The following is a 13,828-nucleotide window of genomic DNA, read 5'->3' on the forward strand; positions in this document are numbered from 1 at the left end:
GCCTCTCATTCAGCAGATGGGGAGAGGAAGAGCATTTCCAGGTGGGGAACATCCTGTGTGACCCAACCTGAAGTACCTGGAATCCAGAGGAGGCGTGGAGACAGGAAGGGGCAGAAGATGCTGACAGTGCGGGGAGGCCTTGCTTGATGGCAGTAGAGGCCCTTGGATGGAGCCGAGGCAGAAGAAGAGCAGGGAGGCCTAGGCCTGCACACGCCCCTTCCCTTTTCCTTCTCTGTGTGCCTCTTACCTTAGCCAATCTTGGCCCAGGTCCAGGCCCATGCCCCTCGCATCCCCAAAATCTCCCATCCTTCATAGAGAGCCTCCTGAGTTCTTTACTAGGGGACAGCCCAATGTGGCATTTGGAGCCCAGAGGGGCTGTAAAATGCCCCGCCACAGGGCTGGCAAAAACAACCTTTTTCCGTCTGTATATTTTCCAAATCATCATATATTTCAGCCTGTGTCACTGCAGATTGCTCACTCTCTGACCTGTTGGCTTTAAATAGCAAAAGAAAAAAAAAGTACAATGCATTTTGTGGTTTCCAGTAAGATACCGTAAATACACCCAGATAATATTCTGGTGCAAACCATTTATAGCGGCTGCAGGGCGGTGGAATGGAACCTTTCGGGCAGGCTGGGATACCAGTTGATTTCCTGTAACCGCTGGGACTGGTGTGTGGCTGGAATGTGTGAGGGCATCCAGGGCATCAGCCCCGGCCCCCCATTTCCATCTCAGCAATTAACGCTTGCTCTGCTTCCTTGTCATGAGCACCTTCCAGGTGCCTGGGCTCTTTACACCTGATGGTTCCCATTTTACAGGTGGGGAAGCTAAGACTCGGGAGACACCGTCCTTGCTCACATGGCCCAGCTGAATGAGGGGAGAGGGGAGGGATTGACAGGCTCCATCTTGTCTTACCAGAGTTCTGAGCTGAAGTCTGCCTGGAGAGTCCCAACAGGCGAGACCCTGCACCTCTGGGTGGAAAACTTACCTGAGAGAGATGTGGGATCTAGAGTTAAGGAGGCTATGGTAGGATTGAGGGCAAGGGGAGCCAGGATTCCCCTGTGCTTGCTAGTGACTTCAGGTAAGTCTCCAGGTCTCCGCCCACCTGTCTTTCTGGGTGGTAGATTCAGGGATTGCTGAGGAACTCACGGGCACTTTGTCTGTGGCTCTGGGGGTCTGTTCTCTGATTCTCTCTGATTCAGGGTCGGGATGGTGTGGGCCCAGCAGGACTGGACCCAGCCTCTGCCTGCCATTGCAGCCTCCCCTCCTCCCATATTCCTCTCCCTTACCTGCTGTTGCCCCCAGCCATGCCACCTCAGGGCCATTGCTCAAGCTGCAGATCACTTAACTTCTCAGAGCCTCAGGTTTCTCACCTGTAGATTATAAAGAATGGTGTCTACCCAATGAGCTGGTGTAAATTACCATAGATAGCCAAGCGTGGGTCAGGCACATAGTAGGTTCTCAACAAATGTTACTTTCTGTCCATCTCCCCCTGAAAAAAATACCTCAAGGCTGATAGGAGGCCTCTGACTACCCTGGGGCATCTTTCTGAATGGGCAGAGGAGGTGGGCCATCGGGAGACTTCAGGAAGCGTCTTTTACCCTGTGCCTTCAGGGGCTCCATGCCTGCTCAGTCAGATCCTCTTTGAACCTCAGTTTTCTCCTCTGTAAAATGGGCTTGCTAGTATCACCTCCCCGAGGGGTTGTTTTCTTAAGGAATAGATGAGCATACTCTTCTAAAGGGCTTAGCATGAAGCTTGACAAACAATAAGCACTAAGTAAAGGCCAGGTGGTCACTGGCCACTCTTTGGTTGGCCTTTGGGGAGCTTTCATTCATTCATTCATTTATTCAACAGATATATACTGAGTACCTGCTGTGTGCCAGGCTCCGAGGACACAGCAGGGAACAAGACAAAGTACTTGCCTTCAAGGAGATTCTATTCTAGAGGGCCCATGGGGTGGTGGGGGAGGTGTGGAGAACAGACAATAGACAAACAAATCTAAAAGAGCAGGTAACGAGAAATGCCATAGAGAGAAATAAAGCAGGGGGAAGCTTCTCTGTACCTCCCCGTGGTGCCTGTGGTCTCACCAATTACAGTAATCATAATACTCACTACTGTTGATTTAAGCACTGCTGTGTGCTAGTTGTTAGCCGTTTCTTCCTATAGGGCAGGTGCTTATTAACAGGTGAGGAAACGGAGGCTCAGAGAGATTAAGTGACTTGCCCCAGGTCACCCATCTACTAAACCCAAAAACAACCAAACCAGTTGCTGGCTAGTTAATTCTGACTCATAGCAACCCAGTAGGACAGAGTAGAACTACCCTGTAGGGTTTCCAAGGAGTGATTGGTGGATTTGAATTGCCCACCTTTTGGTTAGCAGCCAAGCTCTTAGCCATTGTGCCACCAGTGAGATTGAAGCTCAGGCCTGTCTCCTTCAGGAATCCCTTACACATTATTGTGGGGGTTGAAGACAGACGTGGTCTCTGTCCGCTCACAAACTCACAGCATGGCTGGGCAGACAGACTCCATGTCAGCTCCACACGCTTCCTCTGAGTGAGGCTGTCTTGTCCCTCTGGATGTCACTGAACACAATGAAGCTGAGAGACAAACGGGACTCAGTGGTAACAACAACAACAATAATAACAGTTGGCATTAAGGATAACAACAGCAATAACAATAATGGTTGGAGTTAAAGGTAATAATAATAACAATAATGGCTGGAGTTAAGGGTAATAATAACAACAATAACGATAGGAGCTAAGGGTAATACTACTAACAACAACAATCAACAACAGCTGGCATTGACTGAACATATACTGCATGGAAGACATTATGTTCAGCAGCTTCCCTTCACAGACTCTGTGAGTCTGTCCATGTGGCGGCCCATGGTTTATGGATGTTATTATAAGTCCCATTTTACAGAGCAGGCAAAGAAGGTATAAAGAGGTTCAAAAGCCAGACATTAGTTACCCAGCAGCCCAATGCCCAGGGCAGTGTTTACGGTGGTCAGTGGAGACAATGGCACTGGGGAGTCTCAGCGTAATGTTGGCCACAAGGCTGACATCACTAGGGTCAACAGCAACCCTTGGGCATCCAATAAGTGGACCTTAGGGGCCAGTATTCAAATCTATTCTTGAGATGGTTTCTAAATTCAGGTGGAATGTACTCAAGGTGGTACTTTGGCTTGAGAATAGATTTGATGCATTGCACACTAATGATTGCAGACCAGACGAGTTGTGGGATGACATCAAGGACATCATACATTAGGAAAAAAAAAAAAAAACCCAGCGCCATCAAGTCGATTCCAACTCATAGCGACCCTATAGGACAGAGTAGAACTGCCCCATAGAGTTTCCAAGGAGCGCCTGGCGGATTCAAACTGCTGACCCTTTGGTTAGCAGCTACTACTATGCCACCAGAGTTTCCAAAAGGCCATTAATAAAGACAGGAAAGAAAGAAAAGACCAAAATCGATGTCGGAAGAGACCCCAAAACTTGCTCTTGAACATAGAGTAGCGAAAGCAAATGGAAGAATGGTGAAGTGAAAGAGCTGAACAGAAGATTTCAAAGGGTGGCTCAAGAAGACAAAGCAAAGTATTATAATGACATGTGCAAAGGCCTGGAGTTAGAAAACCAAAAGGGAAGAAGATGTTCAGCTTTTCTTAAGCTGAAAGAACTGAAGAAAAATTCAAGCATCAAGTTGCAATACAGAAGGATTCTATGGGCAAAATATTAAATGACACAGGAAGCATTAAAAGAAGATGGAAGCATCAAAAGAAGATGGAAAAAGATTTGGTCGATATTCAACCATTTTAGGAAGTAGCATATGATCAAGAACCGATGGTATTGCAGGAAGAAGTCCAAGCTGCAACGAACGCATTGGCAAAAAACAAGGCTCCAGGAATTGACAGAATACCAAGTGAGATGTCTCAACAGATGGATGCAAAGCTGGAGGTGCTCACTCATCTATGCCAAGAAATTTGGCAGACAGCTACCTGGCTAACCAAATGGAAGAGATCTTTATTTGTACCCATTATAAAGAAAGGTAATCCAACAGAATGTGGAAATTATTGAACAATATCATTAGTGTCACACTCAAGTAAAATTTTGCTGAAGATAATTCAAAACCAGTTGTAGCAGTACATTGACAGGGACTACCAGAAATTTAAGCCAGGTTTAGAAGAGGACATGGAATGAGGGATATCACTGCTGATGTCAGATGGATCTTGGCTGAAAGCAGAGAGAGAATACCAGAAAGATGTTTACCTGTGTTTTATTGACTATGCAAAGGCATTTGACTGTGTGGATCATAACAAATTATGGATAACAGGGCAAAGAATGGGAATTTCATAACACATAATTGTGCCGATTTGGGACCTGTGCGTAGACTAAGAGGTAGTCATTCAGACAGAACAAGGGAATACTGTGTGGTTTAAAATCAGGAAAGGTGTGCGTCAATTTTGTATCCTTTCACCATACTTACTCAGTCTGTATGCTGAACTGATAATCCAACAAGCTAGACTATATGAAGAATGGGGCATCAGGATTGGAAGAAGACTGATAAATGATCTATGATATGTAGATGACACGACCTTGTTTGCTGAAAGTGAAGAGGACTTGAAGCACTTACTGATAAAGATCAAAGACCACAGACTTCAGTATGGGTTACACCTCAACAGAAAGAAAACAAAATTCCTCACAACTGGACCAATAAGCAATATCACGACAAGCAGAAAAAATACTGAAATTGTCAAGGATTTCATTTTACTTGAATCCACAATCAATGCCCATTGATGCAGCAGTTAAGAAATCAAACGGCCTATCGTGGTGGGCAAATCTGCTACAAAAGACCTCTTTTAAAGTGTTAAAAAGCAAAGATGTCACTTGGAGAACTAAGGTGCACCTGACCCAAGCTGTGGTATTTTCAACAGCCCAGATGCATGTGAAAGCTGACAATGAATAAGGAAGACCGAAGAATTGATGCCTTTGAATTGTGGTGTTGGTGAAGAATATTCAATGTACCATGGACTTCCAGAAGAATGAACAAATCTGCCTTGGAAGAAGTACCTCCTGAGAAGCAAGGATAGTGAGACTTTGTCTCACTATGGACATGTTATCAGGAGGGACCGGTCCCTGGAGAAGAACACCATGCTAGGTAAAATGAGGTTCATCGGAAGCGAGGAAGACCCTCAATGAGATGTATTGACACAGCGGCTGTAATAATGGGCTCAAACATAGCAACGATTGTGAGGATGGCGCAGGACCCAGCAGTGTTGCGTTCTGTTGTACATAGGGTTGCTGTGAGTTGAAAGTGGCTCAGTGGTACCTAACAACAGCAGCAGAGGGTACCTGGCCCCTGGGAACTCTACAGCTGGAATGGCAGGCTTCATTGTTTCCTGGTCCTCAGTGCAGCCTTCACTTCTGGGGACAGTGTGTGTTGTGAAGAGGGGGAAGGTCCTGGGCACATGATGAGGCTTCGCACTGGTTTGGGGTCCACCTTGAACTAGGGGGAGTTCAATGTTTCCAGGTGCAGCTACCCTGCCTCCACCTCCTGGGATATGATGGTGGTCAGAGTGTGGGATCAGAAGCTATCCACACTGCCATTGTCTTTAGGTGTCTGTCACTTGCCATCTGCATTGTCATGTGCTGCCCAGAGGGCTAGAGAGACCCAGGACAGTGACCTGCTGGTGGCAGAGCAAGGGCACACGAAGTTACCACAAGGAAGTTGGGCTGGAAGCCCCCATCCTGGCCTACAGGGATAAGCATAGGAGATGAGTCTCAGGTGACAAGCCAGGCTCCGCCAACTCTATTTGCATTCCCCATTCTTGGCCTGATAGAGTGGACAGGGTCTCCTTTCAGCTCCTCAAGCCTGTGCCAAACCTCTTGTACCTCCTGTACCCCTGGGTCATTTAATCACTGGGGATGGTTCTTGGTCTGTGTGAGGTTTCTGGTGGCAGGGTCTGTGGCTCAGTTCTGCTGCCCACTGGTTGGGCAGCCTGGGCAAGCCAGAGCGCTCTCTTGGCCTCAGTTTCTTCGACTGTAAATGAAGATAAATGAAGACCTCTACCCCTTCCCTCACCGCCTTCTGGTAAGGCACTGTTAGTACTGCCATCAATAAAAGTCATAATAAATCTTGTATTTGGGGTGACTTTCTTCAACTCTGGAAATTTTTTTCTAGTTTTTTTTTTCTCCTAGTCCTTTCAACCATCCTAATAAAGTGGGCCCAGTCATCACCCCATTTTACAGTGGGGGAACTGGAGAACAGAGAGGTTAGAGGACCTGTCCAAGGTCGCACAGCCAGAAAGTGGTGGAACAGGGATTTCTACCCTTCCCCACCCTGTTCTCTTTATAGTCTTCATCTGATTGTGTGTGAGGGCCTAATCTCACTGTTTACTGTATCCTCTGGTGTGTTTTCACATGAATTTGATAGTCTGTGAGTGTGAGCTTGGTGTGGTTCTGGGGACTCACTGGCCTGGGATGAGACCTCTCTTTGGGACCACCTGGAGCACACAGGGAAAATAAATCTGAGCCCTAAACCTGCAAAGGTAGGAATGCAGCTACTGGTTTCTAGGAGATCCTACTTTTAGCCCCACCTGCAGTGTTCACCCACCTCGCCATCATCTGCTCTGTTCTGACTCAGGCCAGTTTACTATTGTCTAGCTTTACTGGGGGGCAGATTTCTCCAGTCTACCCTTGCCCAGGGAGTCCATCGAGCGCTATCTCTCTTACCATGCCTGGTTCCATGGAGCTCAAGGCCTGAATTCTGAGCTCCCTCGTTTGTAGAGCCCAGCAATGTGAGGATAGCCATATTCTGTTTGCCAGTTTACTATTGTCTAGCTTTACTGGGGGGCAGATTTCTCCAGTCTACCCTTGCCCAGGGAGTCCATCGAGCGCTATCTCTCTTACCATGCCTGGTTCCATGGAGCTCAAGGCCTGAATTCTGAGCTCCCTCGTTTGTAGAGCCCAGCAATGTGAGGATAGCCATATTCTGTTTGCATCTACCCTTCTGGTGGACACTTCCCTCTTCAATATGTGGCCCCTATGGGTTCTCTTGCCCATCAGTTGGGCAGCCTGGGCAAGCCAGAGCTCTCTCTTGGCCTCAGTTTCTTCAACTGTAAATGAAGATAAATCAAGACCTTTACCCTTTGAGCCCAGCCAAGCAGTGGTAGGTTCTGTGGAGCATTTCTTGGTGTCCTCTAAGAAAAGTAATGTCAGGTGTCCAGCCTGCCTTTTCGCCAGACTGGAGGTCAAGTTCATGCTCCTGCCTGCCCTGTGGCCACCATGCTTTGTGCCAGACCTTGTCGGGCACATGCTACACATGGTTCCTAAAGCCAATGAGATAATGTAGGTGGGAGTCAGGAAGCCTGCAAATGCTCAAGAAAGGCTCTTTGTAAGCCCCAAAGGTTGAGGTATGGTTAGAGGGAGAGGGAAGAGGCTCTGTCCCCCCGCTCTGGTGAATCCCCAGTTTGGGAACGTTCGTTGAGCCAGGCACAGTGCTAAGCATTTCACACTTGCCCAGGTGAGTGCTTGTCCTACCCACATTTTACAGGCAAGGAGACTGAGGCTCAGAGAGAAGGAACTTGCCCAAGGCACCATTCGTTAGTAGGGAATTGAGATTTGAATGTAGGCACGTTCTGGCTTCAGAGCTCCCTGCTAATAATGGTAGTCTCCCGCCTCTGTGGGAGGCTGTGGATGGCCAGCCCAAAACAGCCATGACGTTGTCCAGTCCAGCAGATGGATGGACAGACCTCCACGTCCAGAGGATGTGAGGGCAGTGATGGAGGAGCTAGGCAGGCGCTCTGTGTCTTAGCAGCATGGGTGAGGGGGGCCAGTAGGTGGATGTGGGGTGGATGGAAAAAGGGTCTTCCTGCGTGTGAGTCGGAGCCACCTCAGGCACAGAGCAACTTGGGGCTGCCTCACCCACTTTCCTCACCCACTGCTTACGTCATCTCTGTCCTGACATCCTGAAACACTTCTTCCCAGCTCAACTTCATCCGCCTGGTTTGGGCTCAGAGCCTCCTCCCTCCAGGAAGCTTTCCCTGATACCATGCCACCCCCACTTTGAGAGCCACCTTGGCAAATGCTCAGCAGAGCTTGGACTACACAAGGCTCTGTCCATACATTGCTTTACTTAATCTTCACCTGCGAAGTAGATACTGCTCTCGAGCCCATTCTGCAATGGGGAAACTGAGGCCCTGAAACACTTAGTGGGTGGGCCTGGTTTGCACCAGGCCTGCATGACATCCCACCCAGGGTTCTGTCTCCTGCACTCCAGCAGCTCTCCAAGCTCAGGCCCCACGCACCCACCCAACACACATACAAAGCCCAGTGCCAGCCATGTGGAGCCTCGGAAATCTTCACATATAGTTCCCAGACTCCCGGCAGGGCCATCTCCAAACAGCAACTCCTAGAGGCTGCCCTGATTCCCTGTGGAACCTGGCTTGTAGCTAGATCCTCTTTGGGTGCTCACCTGCCCCATTTCCTCAGCTGTGGTGGGCTCCTCTCCCCCAGGCTTTGTCTTCTGTATTGGGCTTGGAGACACAGGGATGAAGATGGCCAGGTCTCTGCCCTCTCAGGAAATGCTCCCTGTCTAGTGAGGGACCACGGGGAAGTGGTGGGGACAGTCATCTCCAATAGTGGAGGACACACGGCAGTAATAGAAGCAGGCTTTGTGTGCCAGGCATGGAGCCAAGAGCTTCACCTGGACAAACTCCTATCATCCTCCCTCCATCGCCATGAGGAAGGCCCTGCTGCTATGTCTCCATTTTATAGCAGAGTAGGCTGAGGCACAGAGAGGGTGGTCATTGGCTGGAAGTCACAGAGCCAGGGAGCGATGTTACTGGAATTTAACCCAAGCCTTCTGGTGCAGAGCTGTGGGCCTAATGGGTGTTTATGAAATGCTGCCTTAGGGCAAGTGTCCAGATTATGTGACCAATGGGCTGCACCGCCATGTCCAGTGCGTTTGGGAGTGGGGGTGGATGGTGGTCAGCCTGGCGGTCAGCCCACACACCTTCTTCCTCCCTGGGCGTTCAGTGACTGGGAGCTGAATGAATGTGTAGGTGATGGGGGACGCTCAGGCACTGTGATCCTCTCAAGCAGGAACATTTTCAGGAGAAGGAACAAGCAACAGTCTTTGTGAAGCCATTAGAGTGAGCCCAGCCTCCTCCTCTTCCAGGCCCCAGCCTTGTCCCAGGACGCCCAGTTCCTGATCCTAGCCTTTCTGCTTTTCTCTCCTCCTCACAGGAAGCCGGGAGGCTGCCTTCACGTATGCCATCATTGCTGCTGGTGTGGCCCATGCCATCACAGCTGCCTGTACCCAGGGCAACTTGAGCGACTGTGGCTGTGACAAGGAGAAGCAAGGCCAGTACCACCGGGACGAGGGCTGGAAGTGGGGTGGCTGCTCTGCTGACATCCGCTACGGCATCAGCTTCGCCAAGGTCTTTGTGGATGCACGAGAGATCAAGCAGAATGCCCGGACTCTCATGAACTTGCACAATAACGAGGCAGGCCGGAAGGTAGGAAGCCAGGGCGGGGCGCCAGCAGCTCAGCGGAGATGCTGCGAACAGCTCGTCGATAAGGGCTGGTGTGGGATGTCTGGTGGTGTGCCACAGGGCTCTGCCTTCAGCCCCGCTCCACTTGACTAGGTCACTGGTCACCAGTTTGTTTCTGGTCAGGATTTGTGTAGGGCATGAGAGGCGGAATAACAGAATCTCAGTTGCCACAAATTGGACGTAACTCAGCAAGATGGAAAGAGGGGCAGATGTGAACTCATACTTGGGTCCACAGAATCAGCTGCTGGAAAATCTGATTGGGGAAGGGTTTGGGGTGAAGTCAGTAGAGTCATGGGTGTGCACCAGCTGCCAGAACAACCAGCATGTTCTCTGGTCAACTTAACCAAAATCTGGAGCTCCAAATCAAGGAGGAGACTGTTCCCTCTTTACTCTCTCTTTAGACCCTCCTGGATTCTGGGCTCTGCTTAGAAGAGTCAGAGATGTTCCAGATGTTTCTAGAGGAGGTGGCTAGGATAGGATGGAGACTGGGGACTCCATCCTGTGAAGAGTTGGTGTCTGAGGCAAGAGGAGCAGATGGGTCTGCAGGCTCAGAGTACAAGGGCCATGGGGTGTCCCAGGGAGGCAGGCCCTGCCAGGGTGAGGACCAGCTTGTAAAGGAGTGAGCTCCCCACCCTGGGAAGTATGGGAGCAGAGGCAGCTTGACAATGCATCTCAGATAGCCCAAGTCAGGGCTGCCTATCTTGGGCCATGTCCCAGGCTGAAGCCTGAGGCTGGGAGTGGGCTCTGGAAATGCCGGCAAAGGAGGAAGTGCTCAGAGCCCACCCTAGAGCCCTTTGGCCCAGGAGGTGTGGCGAGGGCTCTGGTGTTGAGTTGAACTCCATAGAGAAGTGTTGTAAGCCAGAACAGATAGTAGGGAGGGCTGGGTGCCACCTGGTGGGGGGTGCCACTGCAGTGACAGGAAGGCTGTGTGGGGCCCACCACCAGTGGCCACAAACACAATTGCCCATTGGACTGGGCAGGGCTGTGGTGAATTGAGGAACACAGGCCCATCTGAGTGTCTGGCTCAGCTCCAGCCCACTGTGGCTGAGCGGGCATATGGGTCCAGGGTGGCCAGACCCTTTTAGATCTTAGCCTCTGATGTTTATGTGTGGTCACCTCATTTTAAAATGTTGCCAACTCCCAATAATTGTTTAAAAAAGAAAAAAGAGAGAAGATTACCAGAGGAGCTCAGACCTAGTACATCTCCTGACTAAGGATGGCCTCCCGAGCTACCAGTGTAAGCTTGGGTGATAGATGGGGGACACCTCTTATTCTGATATGTCACTTCCAGGGCAAGGCAGTCTTCTAAGCACTGGACGCACCAGCTCACTTCATCCTTACTGTGTCCCTACGAGGTGGGCACCATCATTATCCCCACTGTACAGGTGAAGAGACTGAGGCATAGACCAGCTAGGCAACTTGCTGAAGGTCTCCACGGCAAAGCCAGAACCCACCGGTAGCACCAGGGTTTGTGGTGTGGTGGTGGAGGCATGGGCTGGGAAGTCAGCTGCCTGGTGCCTTCAAGCCCAGGAAGCAGAGACGGCAGTAGTGTTCTCACAGGCAGAGGTGAGGAGGGAGGAGAGAGGCTGGGAAGCACTTACCCTGGGGCCTGGCACACAGCTGGTGTAGGTGTGGTTGCGATTGTGTAAACATTGCCATGCAGGAGGGAGTCTGTCTCTAAGTGTGGGTGTCAGGGAGTAGCCAGCCCACCTTGGAAGGGGAGCAAGGCCTGTGGAGTGCAGAGGATGGGTGGGGCTCCACTGGCACTGCCCCTTCCTCCCTCCCACCTCTCCAGCCTCCAGCCATTTCCTGTGTGTCAGAACCATCCCGGGCCATGCTGAGTCACGCAGGCCAGAGCAGAACCGCTCACCTGGCCTGTACAGATGGCTGTCCTGGGGGAGTTGGGAGGGAGGCCTTGCCTGGCCCTGCCCTTTCCAGCACTCTCTGGGACCTCTGCCTGGGGCCCACACCTCTCTTGGGGTCTTCAGCTGTTCACTCCTCTGGGTTTCTGTGGTCAGATCACCCCTTGGGGCTGACATCACAGGTTACAGGCTCCCTCCTGCCCTCCTCCCCTCTCCCAGCCTCAGTTTCCTCATCTGCAGCTACCTTGTGGGGCCACTGTGAGAATTCAAGGCGCACATGCCTGGCCTGGGATGAGGAAGGCTCAGTTTACATCAGGGAGAGTGGTTTATGACCACATAGGTCTAGCTGGAGTGGGGGCTCTTGGTGACTATTTAGTTGTGTTGATAGACAGCCTTGGGCCATCAGACACTGGGAGCTGGCAGAGGCCATACAAGCAACTGAGGTGGACTGTCTGGAGGAGATGGGCCTCAAAAGATGAGTGAGGTTTGACTAGGCAGAGCAGAGAGGTCTGCCATGGGGAGGTTGTGAACAAAGGCCAGGAGGGGGGCCCATGGGGCCAGTTCAGGCGGCCAGACTGGCTGGTCTGTGGGTCCCTGATCAGGTAAGAGTAGGCAAGGTGGCTTGAGGGAGCCTTAAATTCCCCCTGAGATCTTCTTGGGGCAGCCTTCTCCCTATCAGCTCAGTGTTCTTTCCTCGGAAAAGCCCTCTTTCCTCTCCTTCCTGGATTTGCCCCTGATGTTGCCTTGTTCCCTGGCCTCCTGTCCTCCCCAGACTGTAGGCTGATGAGGGCAGCGGCCCTGAACGTTCATTCACAGCGCCTGGTATACAGTAGGTGCTCTCCAAATACGTACGGAGCGAATGGATAAGGATCTTCGGTCACTGGGAGCCACTGATGGTTTTGGAGCAGGGTGGGAATAGAGGTCTCCCGTGAGGCAGAGTAGGAGGGGACAGGAACGGGGTCTGGGGCAGAGCTTTCGGGAAGAATGTAGACTGGGCCTGATCTGATGTTTCTGGGTGGCACAGCTCCCCGACTGAGGGAAGCCCAGCTGAAGAGGTGCTTCCCCATCGCCCAGCTCCGCTCTGGTTAGGAAGGGCCCATGGGGGTGACGTCCTGGAAAAGCAGTTCAGACAGGGACTGTGCATTTTCCCGAGCCAAGGGGTAGAATTCGGGACTACACACATGTGCACAGGGGAAAGGCCTCATTTATCACAGGCCCCGTTGGTTATGGAGGTGGAAATGGAGGCCCAGAGAAGATTCCAACTGGCCCTCGAGCACCTGGAGCGATGACCACATGCTTAGCCCGAGCAAGCAGGAAGGTGATTGCCCCACCTAGCCCCCAGGATGGCCAGATGTCCTTACTCCCTGCTGGAGAGCACCCCAAGGGCCCAGACACATACCCAAGTGGGCAGGAGCAAAGACAGCCACCAGCTGGCTGTGAGTTCCAACCCCTCTGGGGGCCTCAGTTTCCCCATCTGTCAAATGGGATTATGACCCCTGTCTTATTGCAGACCCCCTGTGCTGGCCAGGGCCAGAGAGGGTGCTCATGGGCAGTCCTCCAGGACCCTGTGGTGTGCCATTGAATTTAAGACACGGGACCCCACCCCTAGGACTCCCCCATCAGGCTGCAGTGGGCCCCATGCACCACAGAGTTGGGGGACCAACAGAGGAAAGGGGCCAGCCGGCAGCCGCTCAGGTTGAACGTCTTGGAAAGGCTCACAGATGTGTTTATCACCGGCTGCTGGCTTCTGCTGTGGGAGACAAGACTCAACCTGACCACCCGCTCTGGGGCTTATTGGCAGCTGGAGCGAGAGAATGGGGGAGGAGGGGGAGCCGGGGAGGGGTGCATCCTGGGGCAGAGGTGGTGGCAGGAACCCTCTCTCCTGCAGCGCTCTGTGTAGGCCCCAATGAGGGGTGACCCAGGGGCTGTCCTCCACAGCTGTCCTGGGCTAGGGGAGCCCACTGCCTTGCCTAGCAAGTCCAGGAGGACGCGCCATGTGGTATCCTGCCGTGCAGGTCTCTAACTTGGGTCTGGGTCCAGGCAGAGTCAGGCCCTTGTCAGCCAAGGATGTGGCTGTGGGGCCTTTGAAGGAGGCACCCCCACATGGGTTGAGGCTTCCGCTCTTCCTCCCATTGTCTCTTGTAGCTGTGAGGGCTCAGGGTCCAATCATGGAGTGGTAAGGCTGGAAGGACAGCCTGATGACCCCATTCCTGGGAAGTTGCCATGGGGGGTGTAAATGACTCTTTTGGGAAGGTGATATTAGAGTTATACTCTCTGCATTCTGGAATTTTAGGGCCCTAATATGCTGGGGTGGAAGTCACTTTTTTTTTTTAATATGCTGGGGTGGAAGTCACAGACTTTTCAGGTTAGGATGTGGGATACTAGGTTCAACTCCTAGCCTGTGGGGTTTGGAATCAC

General features: G+C 51.6%; 1 protein-coding gene across 2 annotated transcripts in view; it reads left to right on the top strand.

Annotated features, from left to right (window-relative positions):
* The window catches only part of WNT7A (Wnt family member 7A), a 77,228-nt gene that overhangs the window by 17,751 nt on the left and 45,649 nt on the right, over positions 1-13,828 (top strand). For both annotated transcript variants that reach the window (XM_049862424.1, XM_049862425.1), the window contains exon 3: positions 9,241-9,512. In XM_049862424.1, coding sequence (XP_049718381.1) covers positions 9,241-9,512 — 272 coding nt within the window. The remainder of the gene's footprint in view (positions 1-9,240; positions 9,513-13,828) is intronic.

The sequence above is a fragment of the Elephas maximus genome, chromosome 20 (genome assembly GCF_024166365.1).
Source record: "Elephas maximus indicus isolate mEleMax1 chromosome 20, mEleMax1 primary haplotype, whole genome shotgun sequence".
Classification (NCBI taxonomy): Eukaryota; Metazoa; Chordata; class Mammalia; order Proboscidea; family Elephantidae; genus Elephas; species Elephas maximus.